The sequence below is a fragment of the Ursus americanus genome, chromosome 12, assembly GCF_024610735.1.
Source record: "Ursus americanus isolate L20-20 chromosome 12, mUrsAme1.1.p, whole genome shotgun sequence".
Classification (NCBI taxonomy): Eukaryota; Metazoa; Chordata; class Mammalia; order Carnivora; family Ursidae; genus Ursus; species Ursus americanus.
The window spans coordinates 2,746,916-2,766,810 of NC_142138.1; the positions used below are offsets into that span (position 1 = coordinate 2,746,916).

Consider the following 19,895-nt stretch of genomic DNA (forward strand, 5'->3'; position numbering starts at 1 on the left):
TGGATGGGCTCCACTCCCGCTGGGCTCTGTGGCCCGAAGGCCATGTCAGTTGCCATGTATCATCGCTGGGCTTACACAGTTATCTTTCCTTAAATTACAGAGTAAAATGAAATAGCTCTGGTACTCACGTCTCTTAAAAGAGAGAAAACAACAGTCCAGGAGAGCTAGGAAGGGAATTTCTTTAGAAATGCAAAGTGTTATCTATTTAATATACGATTAGTCTATGTATGTGTAAAACAAAATTCAAGATGCTGCTGGCAGATAATCAATAGATATTATGGCTACTGTACAAAAATGCATAGTGAAGGGGCGCCTGGGTGGCTCAGTCGTTAAGCATCTGCCTTCGGCTCAGGGCATGATCGCAGGGTCCTGGGGTCGAGCCCCTCTTCGGGCTCCCTGCTCTGCTGGGAGCCTGCTTCTTCCTCTCCCACTCCCTCTGCTTGTGTTCCCTCTCCCGCTGGCTGTCTCTCTCTCTCTGTCAGATAAATTAATAAAATCTTAAAAAAAAAATGCATAGTGGAAAAAAAACATTTCATAATAAGCTAAAATCAGTAGTATGACTTACTATGGGAGAGTAGCACGTCCCCCCTCCTTCCCTCATTTGTGTTACGTTCTTGCTTGGCCCTGACATCTGAGTTTGCAACAAGCAGAAAACATTCTCTTGGTGTCTCTGGAAGGAACCAGCCAAAGTGTGGATTCATTGTACATCCGTGGAGGTCTTAGCTCGGGGCCAAGGAGCAGTAGCAGGCTAGTTGCCCCGAGGTTATGACCACATGGGGGAAAAGCAACAGGTATAGGCAAGTTAATGAGATTTCCTTTTTTTAATGGAATGATAAATAGAATTACCGAAAGAGTATTAACCTTTGAAACTAACCCTTTTTGCAAATTTTGTTTATAGTTTATTTTTAAAATTGAGACCTTTTTTTTTCTTACTGACTTTTATAGGTTCCTGATATATTAAGCAAAGTCTCCTAGCCATTTATCTGAGTTAGAGCAAAAGCAGCATTATTTTGAGGAAAGGCTTTGACTGCCCAAGCGTATTCTCCTGGGAGGCAAGCTTCTGGTGGTCTGTGTGTCCTAGTTGGTATCTTCAGTTTTAAGAAGAGGAATTACTCTCTCACTGCAGCTCTGCTGCTTAAGAAAGTACAATCGTGGGCCTTGCTTGGCCTGGCAGAATGGCTCCTGCAAGGTACTTGTCAGTATCTGTAACTTCCTTCTCTCGGCCCATCGTTGCTTATTAAAGACTGAGCTCCTCAGAAGCCTTGCTGCGTGGTCTTCTCCATTCAGCTGTTTGGTCTTGGTATTCGGTGTGGTATTCACCCTGAGGTGAAGCCGGGCCGGCTGGGAACTGCATTCGTTGGCTGTCTTATTTTGATGTAGTCACTTCCACACACACATGCGTGCACACACACACACACACACGTTTTGCAATCCTTGAACAAAGCTATAGGAAATAATCTTATGACACTTCTCAAGTCTTAGTAGCAGGAATAGCTGATTCTCCTGGCTTATTTTATGAACACTGTAAACCGTTTTATATCAATGCTTTGCATTTAACTTTAGCTGTGAGAAATCTTGGGGGTAAATCTGTAATCTTCCTTCAGAGAGCACATAGGACCTTATAGGTCATCCGGTTTTGGTATTCTTATCCTGGATGTATTTTCTTTTTCTTATGCTTATTTTCCCCTTTGGTCCCAGATACCTTCTTTTTTAAAAATCTTGTACTTCATACAACTTTGTAAAACTGCTTCAACTTCATTTTAGAAAGAGGGAAGATATAAAGAACTTAAACTAGTAATGATTTATCATTTGTTGTAAACATCTTACAACTTATTTTTCGATTTCATTTTTAATTTCCTCCCTTTATGTAGTCAGATCTCTCAGTTCTTTGTGGTTGTCATGAAGAGGATGGGTTCATTGCCATGGATTTGAAGACCCTTGGCTGCCACATCTTCACTCCGTAGTGAACACGGCTGCTTCAGCAAAAATTATGATTCGAGCTTAGAGGAAGCAGAGATTGCTTCCGGCCCTGTTACTTCTCTAGGGGTCTGGTTTTGTGGTTTAAGTAAATGTCAGTCAAGTACCACATTTAAACAGGAAGGCAGTTACATGCCAGCATAGGACTGTTGGGCTAGAGGGCCTGGGAAACACCTGGCATTGAACCTGGTCCTTCATAAAACAGGTGTTCAGCAGGAGTGCTATGACTTAAATTTAGTCGTGGCTTATGTATTTGGCTCTGTTCCTTGAGCAGTTGTCTGTGCCTGTGGTCTGTGTCTGGGGAATGCAATCTGCTAGTGTCAACAGTGGCTTGACTTCAGTGACATTTTCTGCTTTTCTTTTTCAGAGTATGATCGGTTGGGTTTCCTCCTGAAGCTGGACTCTAAACTGTGAGTAGAATGAGAAAGCGCCTGATCTCTGTGGTAGAGATGTCTGTGGGAGCTGGGGTCCAGCTTCGAAGGGTCACCTGCTCAGCCCCGTGTCTGTTGGGGGACTGCCCGGGGCCTCTGGCCTCAGTCCGTCAGCAGCCTCTTGGAGCACGTCCCGTTTGCAGGGGCCCAGAGAAGATAGGATTGTAGCCTTCGATTTGGCTGGCACAGGCAGCTCCTTACAGAAGGAGTCACTGCCAGGTGCGAGGGACAAGGAGGCCCCTGGAAAGGCTTCTGCTACAGAGCAGAGGGTGGTTGAGTTGGAGCAGGAGGCAGTGGCCTGGCAGACATGCTCTGCAGCCTGGCGTGCAAAGCCTTCCGTGGTCAGACTTCCTCTCCCGCATTCGTTCCTATCACTGAGCCACAGGCAAACCCTCTGCCCCCCTCTGCCTCGACATGTGCTTCTTATCTGTGCTCACACTGCCCTCTCCTTGCTGCTCACCTAGGAAAACTCAAAGACCACCTCTTCCCTCGAAGACAAAATTCATGATCTCTTCCTCAATGCTTCCTGTGAATTTTCTCCCTCTGTCACCAGTGATCTCATCGTACTATAATTAACTGTGTAATAATTATCAATTTATTAAGAGCACGGGCTTGGAGCCAGGCCTGGCTTGATTCGAATCCCGGATTGCCATTTACTCTCTTTGTGATTTGGGGCAAGCTCCTTAACCACTCTGAGCCTCAGTTCCATCTGTCAGATGAGGACACCAATAGTCCTACCTCACAGGGTTATTGTAAGGATTTAACTGAAATGATGAATTCATAGGGGCTTTCAAGTACAGAGGATCTAATCCCTTCAGAATCCTCTTCTGGCCTTCTCGGTCTCCCTAGCACCTAAACAGTGCTGGTGTGTGTTTGTGAGGTGCTCGGTGAACCCGGACCGTGGCTGCGTGGATAGGTGCATGACCGTGCACTTCCCCAGTTAGGCTGGGGTGCCTCGAGACCGTGGCTGCGTGGATAGGTGCATGGCCGTGCACTTCCCCAGTTAGGCTGGGGTGCCTCGAGATTGGGGCTGCGTGGATAGGTGCATGGCCGTGCACTTCCCCAGTTAGGCTGGGAGGCCTCAAGATTGGGCTGCGTGGATAGGTGCATGGCCGTGCACTTCCCCAGTTAGGCTGGGGTGCCTCAAGATTGGGCTGCGTGGATAGGTGCATGGCCGTGCACTTCCCCAGTTAGGCTGGGGTGCCTCGAGATTGGGGCTGCGTGGATAGGTGCATGGCCGTGCACTTCCCCAGTTAGGCTGGGGTGCCTCGAGACCGTGGCTGCGTGGATAGGTGCATGGCCGTGCACTTCCCCAGTTAGGCTGGGATGCCTCGAGATTGGGCTGCAGCCATTCTGTGTGTTCGTGCCCTGCAGGGCACCTCTCGCGTGGCTGGTCTGCAGTATATGGTTGCAGAACCGCCTGTGGCTCCTTTCGGTTGTCTGTCGTCTTTGTACACCCCTGGTCCCTGTACCAGACGGATGTGAAAGGTGGGAATTGGGTCTCCTTTCTTTCCTCTCTTGCATGAGCTCTTGACCGTAGCTGCTTGTGATGGTGGTGACTGCGCCTACACATGAGACATCAAATTTGGGGCTATTTGGCTTTCCCGCTGAATAGTCTAACCTCTAGGCCCGTTTCCCGGCTTCTGGCTTTGTGGTTCTCGTGCCTCGTACACTGAGTTCAGGTGTCGTAATTCTCCCAGCTTTTATACACCGTGGAGGCAGCTCCAAGGGAAGGATGCTCTGCTGTTTTTACCAGGCTAGTAGAGAGATGTCAGCCACGTGTTAACATCTGGGGAATGGGGCCCAATTATGCTAGAAAGCCATAGGCTTCACCCTTAGAAAAATTCTTAATTTAGTGCTCTGGGCGAACAAGAACTCACAAGTATAAGCTGTAAACAAGTGAAATGCCACCAGAATGGAAGAGATGTAGTAATTTACCAAGTCAGATCACACTGATGAACAAAAGGCCTGCCACCTGGGACATGTTAACTACAGTATTTAAACCGTCTCCAGCAGCGTAAGGAGGGGGCTTAGGAGGACGCTCCCGTCCTGCCGCCCCGACAGTTGGTACCCAGTGGGCTGTTGTGCAGCTTTCTGTTGCGAACCAGGCCAGACCAATGAACCATTTGAGTCAACTTGGTCTCTAGCCCAGGGAATAACTCACAAGGTAAGGTACAAGCTAGAACGTTCCTCTTACTGCAAAGACTTTTCCAGTCCAGTGCTTATCTTCAGAAGAAAGCATGGCTGTGTGGGAATGATTTTGACCTGCCTCCAGGGGAAAGTTTCCAAGTTAAGGGTTCTGAGTTCTGGAGGTGATCGCTTAGCAGTGGCCGGATCTCCTCTTCCGAAGTCGCCTTCTGCTGTGTTGTGTTCTACTTCCGACGTACAGGAAAGAACCTGAACTTGAATCAGAAGAACGAGATTCGGATTCTGCCCCTGCTGCTTAGAATTACATGACTGTAGATAATTTGTTTTAGTTCTCTGAGTCCCAGTTTGTAGATAGTAATACCTACCTCCCAAGGTTTTTAGGAAGAATAGAAGAAAGGGTTGTATAAAATATGAATAAATTTATAAATGTAAGAATTTGTTTTTATTTATCTTGATTGGATTCATTTAGATTTTTAAAAATTTATTTAATTTTAAAATTAAACAAATTTTTTTTTTTACAGAGTTGGTTGTTAAAATTGAAGCATAGTTGACACACAATGTTACATTAGCTTTAGGTGTACAGCGTAGTGATTTGAAGAGTCCACAGGTCATGCTTTGCTCACCACAAGTGTAGCCACCATCTGTCACTATACTTCTGGAGTATAGGAATTCTTATGTTTTGGAACTTTTTCAGTCATCATCTGTTTACACATTGCCTCTGCCCACTCTCTCTCTACTCCCCTTTAATCAGAATTTAAATGTTAGACCTTCTCATTCTAACCTCCAGTTCTACTAATATCTTTTCCCTATTTTCCATCTTTTTTTTTTTTTTTAAAGATTTTATTTATTTATTCGACAGAGATAGAGACAGCCAGCGAGAGAGGGAACACAAGCAGGGGGAGTGGGAGAGGAAGAAGCAGGCTCCTAGCAGAAGAGCCTGATGTGGGGCTCGATCCCATAACGCCGGGATCACGCCCTGAGCTGAAGGCAGATGCTTAACCGCTGTGCCACCCAGGCGCCCCTATTTTCCATCTTTTGATCCTTTGCACATTAAACTGGAACCCCGAAGGACTCAGCATAGGATGAACTAGAAGGAAACCTGGACCCCTCAACCAGGACTACAGAAAAGGTTGCCAGAACTCGGAGTGGATCAGGGCAATACGTTAATAAAAAAGCAACACTTGATATTGGGAACCAGGTGATCTATGGAACCTCAAGCCATGACCTTTAAGTATATGAGAGTTTAAGGTATTCCAGACTGGCAGTGCCGCCGAGGTCTTGACAGAGGCAAAGGCAGGCCTGCTCTGGAGGAAGACGTGAGCTCCTTGCAAAGAACCTTTCAAGGAAATGAACAGCTAACAACAGTAAAAATAACTAAGCACACGAGGAAATAAGGCTCCATGAGTGAGAACTATGAAAAACACCAGACAACAGAGGGGGACCAGCAAAGACTTGCGAAATCAGAATTACCAGACACAACTGATAAAGCAATTAGATATACTGTTTTTAAAAAAATAAAGACAAGATTGAATTATGTATTCTATTCATGGAATAGGGGATTATAAAAAACAAAATATTAGATTGGAAAAACAAAACTTCTAGAATTGAAGAACACATTTAGTAAAATTAAAAACTCAATAGGATTTAGAAGGGTTAGGTAGAACTGAAGACCATGTTAGTGAACTGAAAGATGAGTCAGAAGAAATGATCTGTATTGGGTTGGCCAGCTTTTTCTGTAAGGGCCAGATGGTCAACGTTTTAGCCAGCATTGGCTTCATTGTTTCTGCTGCAACTACTCAGCTCTGCTGCTCTGACATAAAAGTAGCCGTGGACGGCATGCAGACAAGCGAGTAGGGCTGGATTCCAATGAAATTTCATTTATGAACACTGAAATTTTAATATAATTTTTATGTATCATGAAATATTCTTCTGATTTTTTTTTTCTTTCTCAGCTCTTACAAATAATTCTTTCCTCATGGGCCATCAGAAAGACAAGATAGTAGGTCGGGTTTGGCCCACGATCCTAGTTGCCTTAACCGAGAGTTCTGCTCAGATATATCTGCATGAAAATTGTCTCCCCACCTCAGGTGCTTTCCATTCTTGAAATCCTGCTACACAGAAACAGTCTTAATTAAAATGTCTGTGTATCCAGTGATTTTCCACAAATCTGGGAATACATGTTTTGGATTTTTTTTTGGTCTTCACTATATTCTTTTAATTATATCTCCATGGAGAAAAGTAGTTTTCTGTTTCCTTTGAGAATTCCCTACTGCTTGTATTATATGACAAAATCTTGTGTCAATGCTATGAAAATTATTCAGAATACTTATATGCAGTGAGCTGTATGAAACCTTGTCTTTTAACTGCAAGCTATGTTGTTCAAGAGGGTCGTGTTTTTTGGTGGTTAAAAACGTGGGCTGTGGTGTCAGACATGGATTTTTAAAGCCCAGTTCCGTGTCTTCCTAACTATATTCTTGAGTGATTTATGAAGTGGGGATAATAATAATCATCCAAGGATGAGATTCACCTATCCTGTACCCTTATTAGTGTCTGCCAAATTGGAAGGATATAACCCAAAAATGAGACTTGAACCTCAGCTTGCCTACTGCTCCATGCCCCAGATTTCATTTTTTCACTAACATTTAGCAAATATATTTTTTAAAGATTTTATTTATTTGAGAGAGAGAGAGAGAGAGTGTGTCTGTGTGCATGAGCAGGGAGGGGGCAGAGGGAGAGGCAGAGGGAATCCCAAGCAGACTCCCCACTGAGCACAGAGCCTGACTCAGGGCTTGACCTCATGACCCCGAGATCATGACCAAGAGTCCGACGCCCAACTGACAGAGTGAGCCACCCAGGTGCCCCACAAATATTTCTTTTTTTTTTTTTTTAAAGATTTTATTTATTTATTTGACAGAGAGAGAGACAGCCAGCGAGAGAGGGAACACAAGCAGGGGGAGTGGGAGAGGAAGAAGCAGGCTCATAGCGGAGGAGCCTGACGTGGGGCTCGATCCCAGAACGCCAGGATCACGCCCTGAGCCGAAGGCAGACGCTTAACCGCTGTGCCACCCAGGCGCCCCCCCCCAAATATTTCTTGAGTACCAACTATCCTTTTTGTAATTGGGATAAAACTGAAAATTCTAAGCCAAACAGGTGACCTTATAAGCTTGATTGGAAAGGGTGTCAGGGCGCCTGGGTGGCTCAGTGGTTAAGTGTCTGCCTTTGGCTCAGGGCGTGATCCCAGGGCTCTGGGATCGAGCCCCACATTGGGCTCCCTGTTCTGCTGGGAGCCTGCTTCTTCCTCTCCCACTCCCCCTGCTTGTGTTCCCTCTCTCGCTGGCTGTCTCTCTCTGTCAAATAAATAAATAAAATCTTAAAAAAAAAAAAAAAAGGGAAGGGTGTCTTGTGAGCTAAGCACTTAGTGAATGGGAAGAGAATAAATGAGAACAGTGGGGGGGGGTAGGAGGTAGTGTTTCTGGATAGCATGAACAATAAATGGGTTTTTGTTTTTGACTTTATCTAATAAGAATGACATAATTGGCGGCTCGAAAGCATACGTGGAGTACAAAGAGGATAGGAGGGATCGTGGGGAATACAAGAAAGAGCAGCCTCCATCACACAGGGCTGGAGAGGAAATGCCATTTTCGGGGAGACCCGGGTTTCTGCGAAAGCAGCAGATGGAAGGGGTGTTCACTGAAGAAGCCGAGGATGTAAAGGGACAAGACTTCACAGGACACGGGGGAAAGTTAGCATAGTGCAGTCAGGGAGAAGTGGGAGATGGGGCTGAGAAGAAGCAGAGAGCAGTGACTTGCGCATGAGGAAACCGACAAGGGTGTAACGGAGGGACTGAAGGAGAATAACCAGGATGTGAGGCTGCCCCCAGATTGCCCAAGAATTAATCTCGTATTCCCCTGGGGTGGGGAGGACACTCAGGCTCTCGGTGTACTCATGACAGCTTGACTGGGTGATACCTGTGGGGGAGGGGGGCAGTCTGGTTCCTGGGGAGGCTCCGGGTTCTCTGAAAGTCGGCTGTTCAAAGTTGGGGGTCCTGGGGAAAGGCTCAGGGCTAGGGGCTGCTGCTCCCCCAGTGAGGTGAGCACTTCCTGCTTTATTCACCAATGTCTTGAGGGACTTGAGCTTTATTCACCAATGTCTTGAGGGACTTGAGCACAGAGCACTGCGAGGATATCCCAGTGGACAACGTGGTCATTGAACAAAAAGTATAACCAGTAAGTAAAGTTTTCAATATCTTGGAAGGTAGTAAGTGGCATGGCAGAAAATAGAGCCGGACAGGGGAGAGCTGGAGGAGGGAGTGTGAGTTTGAGTGCAGTAGTCAGGGTAGGCCTTGTTGGAAGGTGACATTTGAGCAAGGCCTCAGAGGAAGAGGGGGTTAGGCCCACCAGTCTCGGGAGGCAGAGCGCGCAGCACAGAACCGTAAGGAAATCTCACTTATGAGGAGCGTGACACCAGGACCGGGTAAGTGCCCGTTAGTGTGGTGGGGAGAAGAGGCACCTGCAGCCTCGAAGGAGCCGGCCCCTGGTGTGTAGGGACATGTGTCCTGAGCTCGTGCCAGCCCTCAGGGAGCTGGTTCAGTGGGGGGGTTCGTCTGTTCCAGCTGAGTGTGGACAGGCGCTCCGTGCTCTGGGAAAGCTGTCTGCTGCCACGGTGTGGTGTTTTATAGTCACTGTGTGGGCGAGAGCACGGGCACTCTCGTGCTCAGTCTACTTCCGGAAAGAATTCTCTGTGAAGACACAAAGACATGAAAGCCAAAACCAAGAATTTTTAACCTCCAAAGGTTTGTGAAAACCCAAGTCAGCAGTGAAAGGCCCGTAAATCTGGGGCGGTCTAAAATATACACCGAGGCCTAGTTTACTGTTTCCCGAATGGCCTGCCGAGTTCCCTGTGGCTGCACTGGGCAAGTGTTTATTGAGCACTTACTATATGCCCGGTGCTGTACTTGGTGCTTTCTGTGTTATACCCGTCCTCACCACAGCCGCTTAGAAGACCTCACCTGTCCCACGGCTTTCGATCCCATGTCATCTGAAGCTGGTGACCCCCAGATGGATAGTGCAAGCCTCGTCCTCTTGCCCCATACTTCAGACTCGTTGGTCCAGTTGCCTCCTTTACATGGGTGTGTGGGCACCTCACGCTTCACAGGTCTAGAACCAAACTCCTGATTCACACTCCCTGCCTCCCAGAATCTTCCCTACCCCAGTACATGGCAACATCGTCCTTCCAGTTGCTCAGGTCAAAAACCTTAGCATCATGTCTTTGACACTAATCATCAGTAAAGCCTATTGGCTTTACCTTAAATATCTGGAGGTCCGGCCGCTTCTCACTCCCTGTCTCACCGTCACTCTGTGCAGACAACCACCATCTCCTACGTGATAGCACTCCTGCCTGCTCTCACGCTTGCTTCCCTGTGGTCCAGTTCCACACCGCAGCCAAAGTTATCCATCCTGTTAAGTGCAAGATAGACCTAGTTAGTCCTGTGCGCAGAACTCTCCAGTGGCTCCCCATTTCTCTTAGAATAAGAGCCAGGGTTTTTAACATGCTCAGCCAAGGCCCTTCCACGGTCTAGACTCCTGTTTTCTTCCTACTCATCTTGTTTATTGTGCTGTACTGGGCTCCTTGCTGCGCCTCAAATACTCCAGGCCCATTCCCACCTCAGACTCTTGGCATTTGCTCATTTCTTTGTTTGGGATGCCCTTCCCAGATACCTGCGGAGACTGCCTCACCTTTTCAGACCTTACCTCAAATCTCCCCCGTCTATCCCACTTAAAGTCGTAACCCTAACTTCCATTGGCATTCCCCGTTCCCCCTACTGTGCCGTTTTTCTCCAGAATGTTTTTCACTGTTGGTATCTATGTTTTACCTACTTTTGTTTGTCCCCTCCTACTAGAGGAAGGGTAGTTAGAAGGGGTTTGTCTATTTTTTTCACTACTACTTCTTAGCACCTAAAACAGTGCCCAGCGCTTGGTCATTGCTCAGTAAACATTTGTTGAATGAATGAATGAATTGGTGGACAATTCTATGAAGTAGGTGGTACTTAAATGCATTTTAACAAATATTAAGTCACCATAGAGATAATGTACTTGTGCTCACAGAACAGTATGCGATCAAGCCAGCATTCGAACCCTCTCCGCCTGGCTCCAGACTTTCTACTTGTGCCGCTATTCCACAGAGCTTTCTCTTTTTTCCAAGTTCACACTGTCAATTTGATCCTAAGTAAACTTTGTAAGGGCAGGAGGACTGAATGTCCCTCTCACAGGTGTGCTCCCAGTGCCTCGTGTAGTGTCCCTGGTGCACAGTAAATATTCAGTAAATGTGGGTTAATTCAATTAAGGACAGAGAAGGAGGATATAAAACAGAATAGTGCCATCTGTGATAACAAAACCCAGACCCTAAGTCTCAATACTGGAAGATTTTGGAGGAATGGGAAGGGCAAGGAAGAGGACTACCATGTGACCCCTGTCTTTAACCGTGCGTGTCACTCTCTCCTGGAGGGTCTCTCACTTCAAGAACTGCCGCCACCATCACGTTGACTCTAGAGAACACGGGTTCTCTTTAATGCTTTAAAACAGAGGGGGGAGAAAACAACAACAAAAACCTTTTTTCTTGGTTCGTCTAAGGGAAGCTAAAAATATTTCACTGAAGACAAAAAGGGAACAGCAGAGAAATAAACCCCGAGCTCATAAGAAAGCCAAAAAGGTAGTCTGTTTGCAAACTACAGAGTTCTGTCTCTTCTGTAGATAGCTCAAGCCAGAGCCATCCTTAGTTCACAGCAGGAGTGCAGCCTGGCAGGATTCGACTGGGCTCTTTGCTTCCCAACTTCTAGCCTGTTCACAGCCCCCACTGTTCAAAGACTTCCTCCTGCACGTCTCAGTACCTATATGATCAAGACCCAAAGAGCCACGTTCCTACTTTGCAGCTCACCTGGAGCTCTCAGCGCAGGGGCTCCTGAACTGGGCTGCATACTGGAATCACCTGGGGAGCTTAAGCAATTACCCATGCCTGCGTCCCACCCGGTATAGATTCAGGAGTCATGGGTTCAGGTGTAGTCTGGGCAGTGGGATTTTTTAAGCTCTTCAGTGTCCAAAATGGTTCCAAATTGAGAATCACTGCTGTAAAAGATACTGTCTTCTGTCTGAGGAACTCTGCACGTTCCCAGTTGGTTGATACCAAGAATAAACTCAGGTTTGAGGGGAGAGCCCTGCCCACAGAGAGGAGTCTGTCTGCATGCGTTGGCTCTCAACCCAGATCCTCACCACCCAGAGATTCTGATTTAGCAGATCAGGAATCAGACTTAGGTGCCTTAGTGTTTAAAAGTTCCCTCGGGTGATTCTAACATGCCAGGGTTGAGAACCATGGGGATATAGCCTTCAAGCCTGTCACTATAATCGTATCTGAATACATCGTAATAACTATGGCAGAACATAGTAGTACTTGTATTAGGGTAGTGGGATTGTGGGTTCTTTTCCTTTTGAGTTTACGTTTTTTGTGTTGTCCTCATGTACATTTATAATGAAAAGATATATCAGGATGTGCCTTTTCTGTGATTTTTTTCAAGCTTCCATTATGATCTCTAGGTCTCTAAACACTACTTTCAAAAATCTATTTTATATTAATTTTTGGTTACCAGCCCTTTCTCTAGTATTTCCTTTATGAGCTTTTAAAATCTGAATCAGTTATTTCAAGAGTTTCCTGTACATTCTATTGGCCTATTTAAATATTTCTTCCTTATCTATAATTGAAATAAATACTTGTGTAAAGACTTACTATTTGTCTTTGCTGTGCTGTCAAATCCCCAGGAGGAATGGGGGTGAGACATGATAAGTCTTGGAAGAATGCAGGGCTTTCGATATAACAATAAGAAGTTTAGGCTTCATCTTGAGGGCAAAAGATGCCATCAAAGTGTTTTAAGCAGGTGAAAAACATAATTAGTTCTGACCTTGCTAGATGACTCTGACTGCGGGAGAGCAGGTGGGTTGGAGAGGACAGAAGTGTAAAGAGATAGTACGTAGGAGGCCATCAAAGAAATAAAGAGCAGAAATCAGTAGAGAAAAATCAATAAAACTAAAAGCTAGTTCTTTGAATTAATAAAATTGATAAACCTCTAGCCAGGCTAACTAAGAAAGAAGAGAGAAGATACAAATGACTAATATCAGAAATAAAAGGGGCATCGTCACTCCTGATCCCATGGATATTAAAAGGGTAATAAAGGAATATTGTGAACAAGTCTGTAAAGGCAGCTTGATAACTTAGGTACAGCGGACCAATTCTTTGGAAGACACAAACTTCCAAAACTCATGCAAGAAGAAATAGATCATCCAAATAGGTCTGTATCTACTAAAGAAATTGAATCAAAATTTAATAACCTTCCAAGACAGAAAACATTGCACATAGTGGGTTTCACTGGTGAGTTCTATCAAACATTTAAGGAAGAGATGATACCAATTCTCTACAATCTCTTCCAGAAAATAGAAACAGAGGGAACATTTTCTAACTTGTTCTGTGAAGCTAGCATTATCCTAAAACCAAAACAAGATGAAGACATTATAAGAAAAGGCTGGATCAGTCAGTAGAGCATGGGGCTTTTGATCTCGGGGTCGTGAGTTCAAGCCCCATATTGGATGTAGAGATTGCTTTAAAAAAAAAAAAAGAGACATTATAAGAAAGGAAAACTACAGACCGTTATCTCTTGCACCATAACATAAAGCTGGCTCAGTCGGTAGAGCATGTGACTCTTGATCTTGGGGTCGTGAGTTCAAGCCCCACATTGGATGTAGAGGTTGCTTTAAAAAAAGGACATTGTAAGAAAGGAAAACTACAGTCTGTTATCTCTCGTGAACATAACATAAAAATCCTCAACAGAATATTAGCATATTGGATCCAACAATGTAGAAAAAGAATCAAACACTATGACCAAGTGGGATTTATTCCAGGTATGCAAACCTGATGAATCAGTTGTAGAAAATCAGTGACTGTATTCCATCCCATCAACAGGCTAACGGAGAAAAATTATAAGATCATATCTATAAGATGCAGAAAAAGCATGTGATACAATCCAATATCCAGTCATGATTTTAGGGGAAAAAAACTGTCAGCAAACTAGTAATAGAGTATGGTAAAGAACACCTATGAAAAACCCTGTAGTTAACATCATGCTTATTAACGAGAAAACGAGATGTGTTCCCAAGACTGGGAAAAGGCAAAAATGTCCCCTTTCACCACTCCTTTCTAATATTATACTGTAAACTCCAGCTAATTCAGTTAAAAAGAAGAAAAGAAAGAAAAGGAATTAAAAGGCATAGAGATTGGGAATGAAAACATAAAACTGTTTTTTCACAGATGACATGATTGTCTATGTAGAAGATTCCAGAGCCTTGCCAAAACACTCCTGGAGCTAATTAGCAATTATAGCAAGGCTATAGGATACGAGGTTAATATACAAAAGTCAGTTGTTTTCCTATATACCAGCAACGAGCAGTTGGAATTTGACATTAAACACTCAGTATCATTGAGGGGATACTGTGACGGTGGAGGCAGAGAGGGGAGTGATGCACCCAGAAGCCAAGGAACGCTGAGGATTACTGGCTGCCACCCGCAGCTACAGCTGAGAGCACAGAGCAGATTCTCCCTGAGAGCCTCTAGAAGGAACCACCTGAGGAAACCACCTTGATTTCGGACTTCTTGCCTCCTGAACTGTGAGAGGATAAGTTTCTGTTGTTTTAAGCGCCGCCCCCCCCCCTCAGTTTGGGGTAATTTGTGGTGGCAGCCCCAGGAGCCTAATAGTGGCAGAAAAGAAGTGCCAGGCAGGGAACCAGCCAGTACAAAGGCCTGGGGGTGCCAGGAGGCCTACTCTGCCTTAGAAGAGGCTGAAGATGTCCATCAGAGATGCCCAGACCTGCGTTTGATATGATTATGACACCTATGATGTGTATTTGTTTCCTAATACGTCATAATACTAGACTGTGACCCCCTGGAGGACAGCGATGCCATATGCTTTAGTTATTCCAGTGTAAGCTTTGGATTAGCAGAAACAGAGGACACTTATATTAATTACTAATAGTATATTGCATGCCCACTAAGCACCAAGCCTTATATACGTTATCTCTTTCAGTCCTCACTTCTGAGGTAGGTACCGTTATTATCCCTGTTTGGCAAGTAAAAACTCAAGCCTTCAAAGAATTGCTGCGTCTGGGAAAATAAAACCAATAGCTCCCATGTAAAAAATAAATAAAATAAATAAAAATACAGTATCGTTTACAGTAGTGCACACACACTGACATTTCTATCACCCTTCAAAGAACGCTCTGACTGACATTGTTACAGGAAATCATTTGATCTTTCCATCCATTCTAGAAAATATGTATTATTATAGCTATTGTAAGAGTTGAGGAAACTGATTACCTCTTACCTGAAGTTACACAAGTAGTAAGTAGAAGAGCTAGTTACCTAAACTCAAATCTTTTTACCTTTTGTGCCCGTTGTTCTTTATGCGAAAGAAAGCAAGGGCTTTGGTGAGAGCACAGGATGGGTTTTAGACCCAGTTTGTCTTGTCAAAAATGAGAATAATACTTACCTTAAAGTAGGGCTGCACCAAGGGTGTGCAGAGCCCCAGCTAAATATATTTTTTAAAGAATTTATTTATTTATTTGACACAGAGAGAGAGAGAGAGAGAGAGAGAGAGCACATGCATGAGTACAAGCAGGGGGAGTGTCAGGCAGAGGGAGAGGAAGAAGCAGGCTCCCCATTGAGCAAGAAGCCCAATTCGGGACTCGATCTCACAACCCCGGGATCATGATCTGCGCCAAAGGCAGTCGCTTAACTGACCGTGCCACCCAGGCACCCCCCAGCTAACTATATTTTGTAACACCTCTGGTGTATAAACACACTGATGGGTCCATGTGAGATACAGTGATTTACTGATGAGGATTTAGAACAATGGGGAAAGAAGAGATGCTCCTGTGTTTGTTTATGGCCCATTCAGAACACATGAAAGTTCTTCACAGTATCCAGATGCCATCGCCTTCTGTTCAGGCTCAGGCACCTCTTCGTGTATTTTATTGTCCAGTGCGTAATTCCCGGCTAATTCACCCTGCCTGCCACAAGAAAAAACTAATAATACTGTTATTATTCATAGTACCTTGGCTCTCTGGAACCTGTTTTTTGTTTAAGATCTATTTATTTATTTTAGAGAGAGTGAGAGAGAGCGTGCAGGTTGGGAGGTGCAGAGGGAAAGGGAGAGAGAATCTCGAGCAGACTCCCCATAGGGCATGGAGCCTGATGTGGGGCTGGATCTCATGACCCCAAGGTTATGACCTGAAATCAAGAGCCAGATGCTCAACTGAGCGAGGCACTCAGACACCCCAGCATCTGACAGATTTCAACATCGATTTGTGATAAAAACTCTGAACAAGTGGGTATAGAGGGAATTTACCTCAACATAACAAGCCCGCAGCTAACATCATCCTCAACAGTAAGAAGCTGAAAGCTTTTCCTCTAAGATCGGGAGCAAGACAAGGATGCCCACCCTCACCACTTTTATTCATCAGAGTACTGGAAGTCGTAGCCAAAACAGGTAAGAAAAAGAAAGGCAACCAGATCGGAAAGGAAGACGTGAGAGTGCCCGTATTTGCAGATGACTTGACGTTATATAGAGAAGATTGGAAAGACTCCACCAAAAAACGTTAGAACTGATAAACGGATTCAGTAAAGTTGCAGGATACAAAATCAATACACAAAAATCAGTTGCATTTTATTACCGCAGTAACTATCAGTAAGAGAAATTCCTCAAAAATCTTTTTACGGGTGCCTCAAAAAGAATAAAAGACCTAGAAATAAATTTAACCAAGGAGGTGAAAGACCTGTACACTGAAGACTAGAAGACTTTGATGGAAGAAATTGAAGAAGGCACGAATACATGGAAAGCTATTCCGTGCTCTTGGATTGGAAGAATTAATATTGTTAAAGTGTACATACCACTCAAAGCAATCTACAGATTCAGTGCAATCCCTTTCAAAATTTATCATTGGAAATTTTATAGTGTTAGAAATAGAGCAGCACATCTTCCAACCATGTCTTCTCTTGGACTCTCCACCCTGCATGCCTGCATCTCAGGGCTGTACCGCCTTAGAGAATTATTGTAAAGCTAAATGAAATAATTAGGTCAACTATTAGCATATGGTTTATGCTCCGTAAATGTTAGTTTCCATGTTCTTTCCACTACCACCCTGAAAGAGGATGTGGTTTTTGTTTTGTTTTGTTTTGTTTTGTTTAAGAAATGTAGAAACAAACTCGAATTGGAGCAGTTGCGACAGATCCGTCCGGGAGAGTGTCTGTGAGCGTTGCCTGTACAGCTCGGGCTGAGGCGCTCGCAAGAGCTTACGGCAGAACATCTTCCCCACCCAAATAAAATAACTGGCAAGGTCCTGGAGACAAAGATAAGCGACAGTAATGTCAGCCCCAGGATCACTGATCAAAGCGCGAGTGGCCTGGTTTGTGGAGAAGGTATCCCAGTGCGTGGTAAGCAGCCAGAGCTGAAAGGCAGGTCCGCTAGAGCGGAGACATACCGCAGATTCCAGACGGCTCAGATCAAGCAGTCCCTGTGCCTGAAAGTGATGAAAGACATAGGACGGTGCTGCCAGGTTTATTATAGATCGCCGTAAGTGGGGCAAACACTGGTGGAAGCCCCAGCCTGCATTGGTGTTCACAAGAGCAGAGGGTCAGTGACGCCCAGGGCGGGATGGATTGTCCCCCCCCCCCCAAATGTGGGTGCATGAAGAGACTAGTGATCGTGCAAGGAGAGCCAGCAGGCTTGTAATAATGGCGTCAGACGGAAGAGGCTGAGTCAGAGAAGACAGAAATTATCCTTTTTTTTTTTTTTTTTTTAAAGATTTTATTTATTTATTCAACAGAGATAGAGACAGCCAGCGAGAGAGGGAACACAAGCAGGGGGAGTGGGAGAGGAAGAAGCAGGCTCATAGCAGAGGAGCCTGATGTGGGGCTCGATCCCACAACGCCGGGATCACGCCCTGAGCCAGAGGCAGACGCTTAACCGCTGTGCCACCCAGGCGCCCCAGAAATTATCCTTAAGGAGAAAAGTTTCATCTTGGAGCTTGAACATATCCATGACAGTATTAAGTGGCCTTTCTTTCATTAATCGACTTCAGAAAGAAAGGAAAATGAAAATGTTTAATGAGTGTGTAGGGTCACTAAAGCTAACCTAAGCTGCTTCTGCCATTTCCCAAGTCATGTTCCAGACACAGATCTCTAGTAATTGGAGAAATGCATCCTCATCAGCAAAGTTAGAGAGGATAGCGTTGAGGAAGCAGGGGTGGGGCCAGACCCGGGCCGAGGGTTCTCACCTGTGTTCATGCAAGTCCTCCGACGATGATACTGGCGAGCTCTGACTAAATTGCTATACTGGCTTGAAAGGACACTAGTACTTATTTGCTGCTGCTTGTCAAGCAGCATGCCAGGTGTTACCTACACGGTCTTGTTCCGTTGTCACGACCAGTTCCTGAACTCTACAGCAGTGAGCTAGGGGCCGAGTGAAGGAGGAGACATAGTAGGGGGCTGATCTGATTTCACTCCTCTCTGAGACGGTTCTAGAAATTAGATCATTGCTCACAAGATGCCCATCACTGGACTGTAGAGGCCTAGGAAGAACCCTCACAGTCCCATCTCCATTTCCCCCAGCCATCATGACCTCTCCCCCACACTTTCTGCTAATTAACGTTCCAACTGGTCAAGGTAACCAGTTGTGTTCACTCTAACAAACATTTTGTTGGGTGCTTGTGTACTCAGGGCCGTGCCTGGTACTCTCTGCTCTGCACCATGCTCATTGTTCATGGCCTAGGAGAGAAGGATCAGTTATATGGACAGTTACTCTTCAGTGTAACCGGTGGTAGGCCGTAACCAGGGCCTAGCCGTCACTGTGCTCCTAATCCCTGGCCAGTGTCCAGCACACACAACAACAAGGCTGTTACAGTCAGCATGTATTTTTTTTAAAGGTTTTATTTATTTATGTATTTATTTGAGAGATAGAGAGAGCATAAGCAGGGGGAACAGCAGAGGCAGAGGGTGAAGCAGACTCCCTCCTGAGCAAGGAGCCCGATGTGGGACTCGATCCCAGGACCCCAGGATCATGACCTGAGCCGAAGGCAGATGCTTAACCGGCTGAGCCACCCAGGTGTCCCACAATCGGCATGTATTGAGAGGAAACTAAGTGCCAGCCATTGTACTAAACACTTTATTCTCTCTCTTTTTTAAAAAAATTAGTAATTATAGCAATTTTATTCAAAATCATCAAAAACTGGAAGGAGCCAAGATATCTGTCAAGGTGAATGGATACACAAAGTGGGGGCATCCATACAATTAAATAATGTTCAGTGATGAAAACAGATGAACTATTAAGCTACACAAGGACCTGGATGCAATTTATTTTTGTTGTTGTTTTTTTGTTTTTGTGTTTATTTGTCATGTCTCTTTTTTTAAAGTTTTTATTTTTATTTATTTATTTACTTATTCTTTTTTAAAGATTTTATTTATTTATTTAACAGAGGCTGCGAGAGAGGGGACACAAGCAAGGGGGGGTGTGAGAGGGAGAAGCAGACTCCCCGCTGAGCAGGGAACCCGATGTGGGGCTCGATCCCAGGACCCTGGGATCATGACCTGAGCCGAAGGCAGACGCTCAACAGCTGAGCCACCCAGGCGCCCCTTAAGTTTTTATTTTAATTCCAGTTACTTAAAAGCACTTTATTCTCACCCTAACCCTTGGTACAATTGTGTATCATCCCAGTTTTTAAAGATGTGGAAATGAAGGCACAGAGCAATTCAGTAACATGCCCAAAGTCACACAGCGAGGAAGGGGTGGAGCCCAGACATAAGTCCAAGCAGAGTGACCCTTTCACCTCTAAATGTTTGTTGAGTGAATGTGGGAATGAATGAATGAGAGGGAGGCAGGGGAGGGGGTGGGAGAGAAAGAGCGTGGAAACAAGTGAGCAAGCTAAGGTGAAAGCCTGCTGGGGGAAATGGGGCCCGCAGGCAGGTGGGCTGGTTCTGCTGTGGAGGGGAATGGTGTGTTGCAAAGTGAATAGACAGTCCCTGGCCAGGGTGGGGCGGGGCCGGCAGAGGAAGGCCAGCCCTCCTACTTTTGTATTAGGTCCTTCCCCCTGCTCCCGCCCCCCCCCCCCACCCCCACCACCTCCTCAAGGACATTGTCCTACAGCCGTCCTATCTCTGCCATATCAGGAGTTTCCCTCTTATTCCAACCAACTTACAAATGTGCTAAACTGAAAAACAAAACAAAACACAACAACAACAAAAACAAAAACC

At 45.2% G+C, this 19,895-nt stretch overlaps 1 protein-coding gene across 8 annotated transcripts in view; it reads left to right on the top strand.

Annotated features, from left to right (window-relative positions):
- The window catches only part of ST3GAL3 (ST3 beta-galactoside alpha-2,3-sialyltransferase 3), a 183,107-nt gene that overhangs the window by 84,216 nt on the left and 78,996 nt on the right, over positions 1 to 19,895 (top strand). For all 8 annotated transcript variants that reach the window (XM_087865806.1, XM_087865804.1, XM_087865805.1 and 5 more), the window contains one exon: positions 2,345 to 2,387. Coding sequence is in view for 7 of the 8 variants with exons in the window: in XM_087865804.1 (XP_087721930.1) it covers positions 2,345 to 2,387 (43 nt within the window). In the remaining variant the exon portion in view is untranslated. The remainder of the gene's footprint in view (positions 1 to 2,344; positions 2,388 to 19,895) is intronic.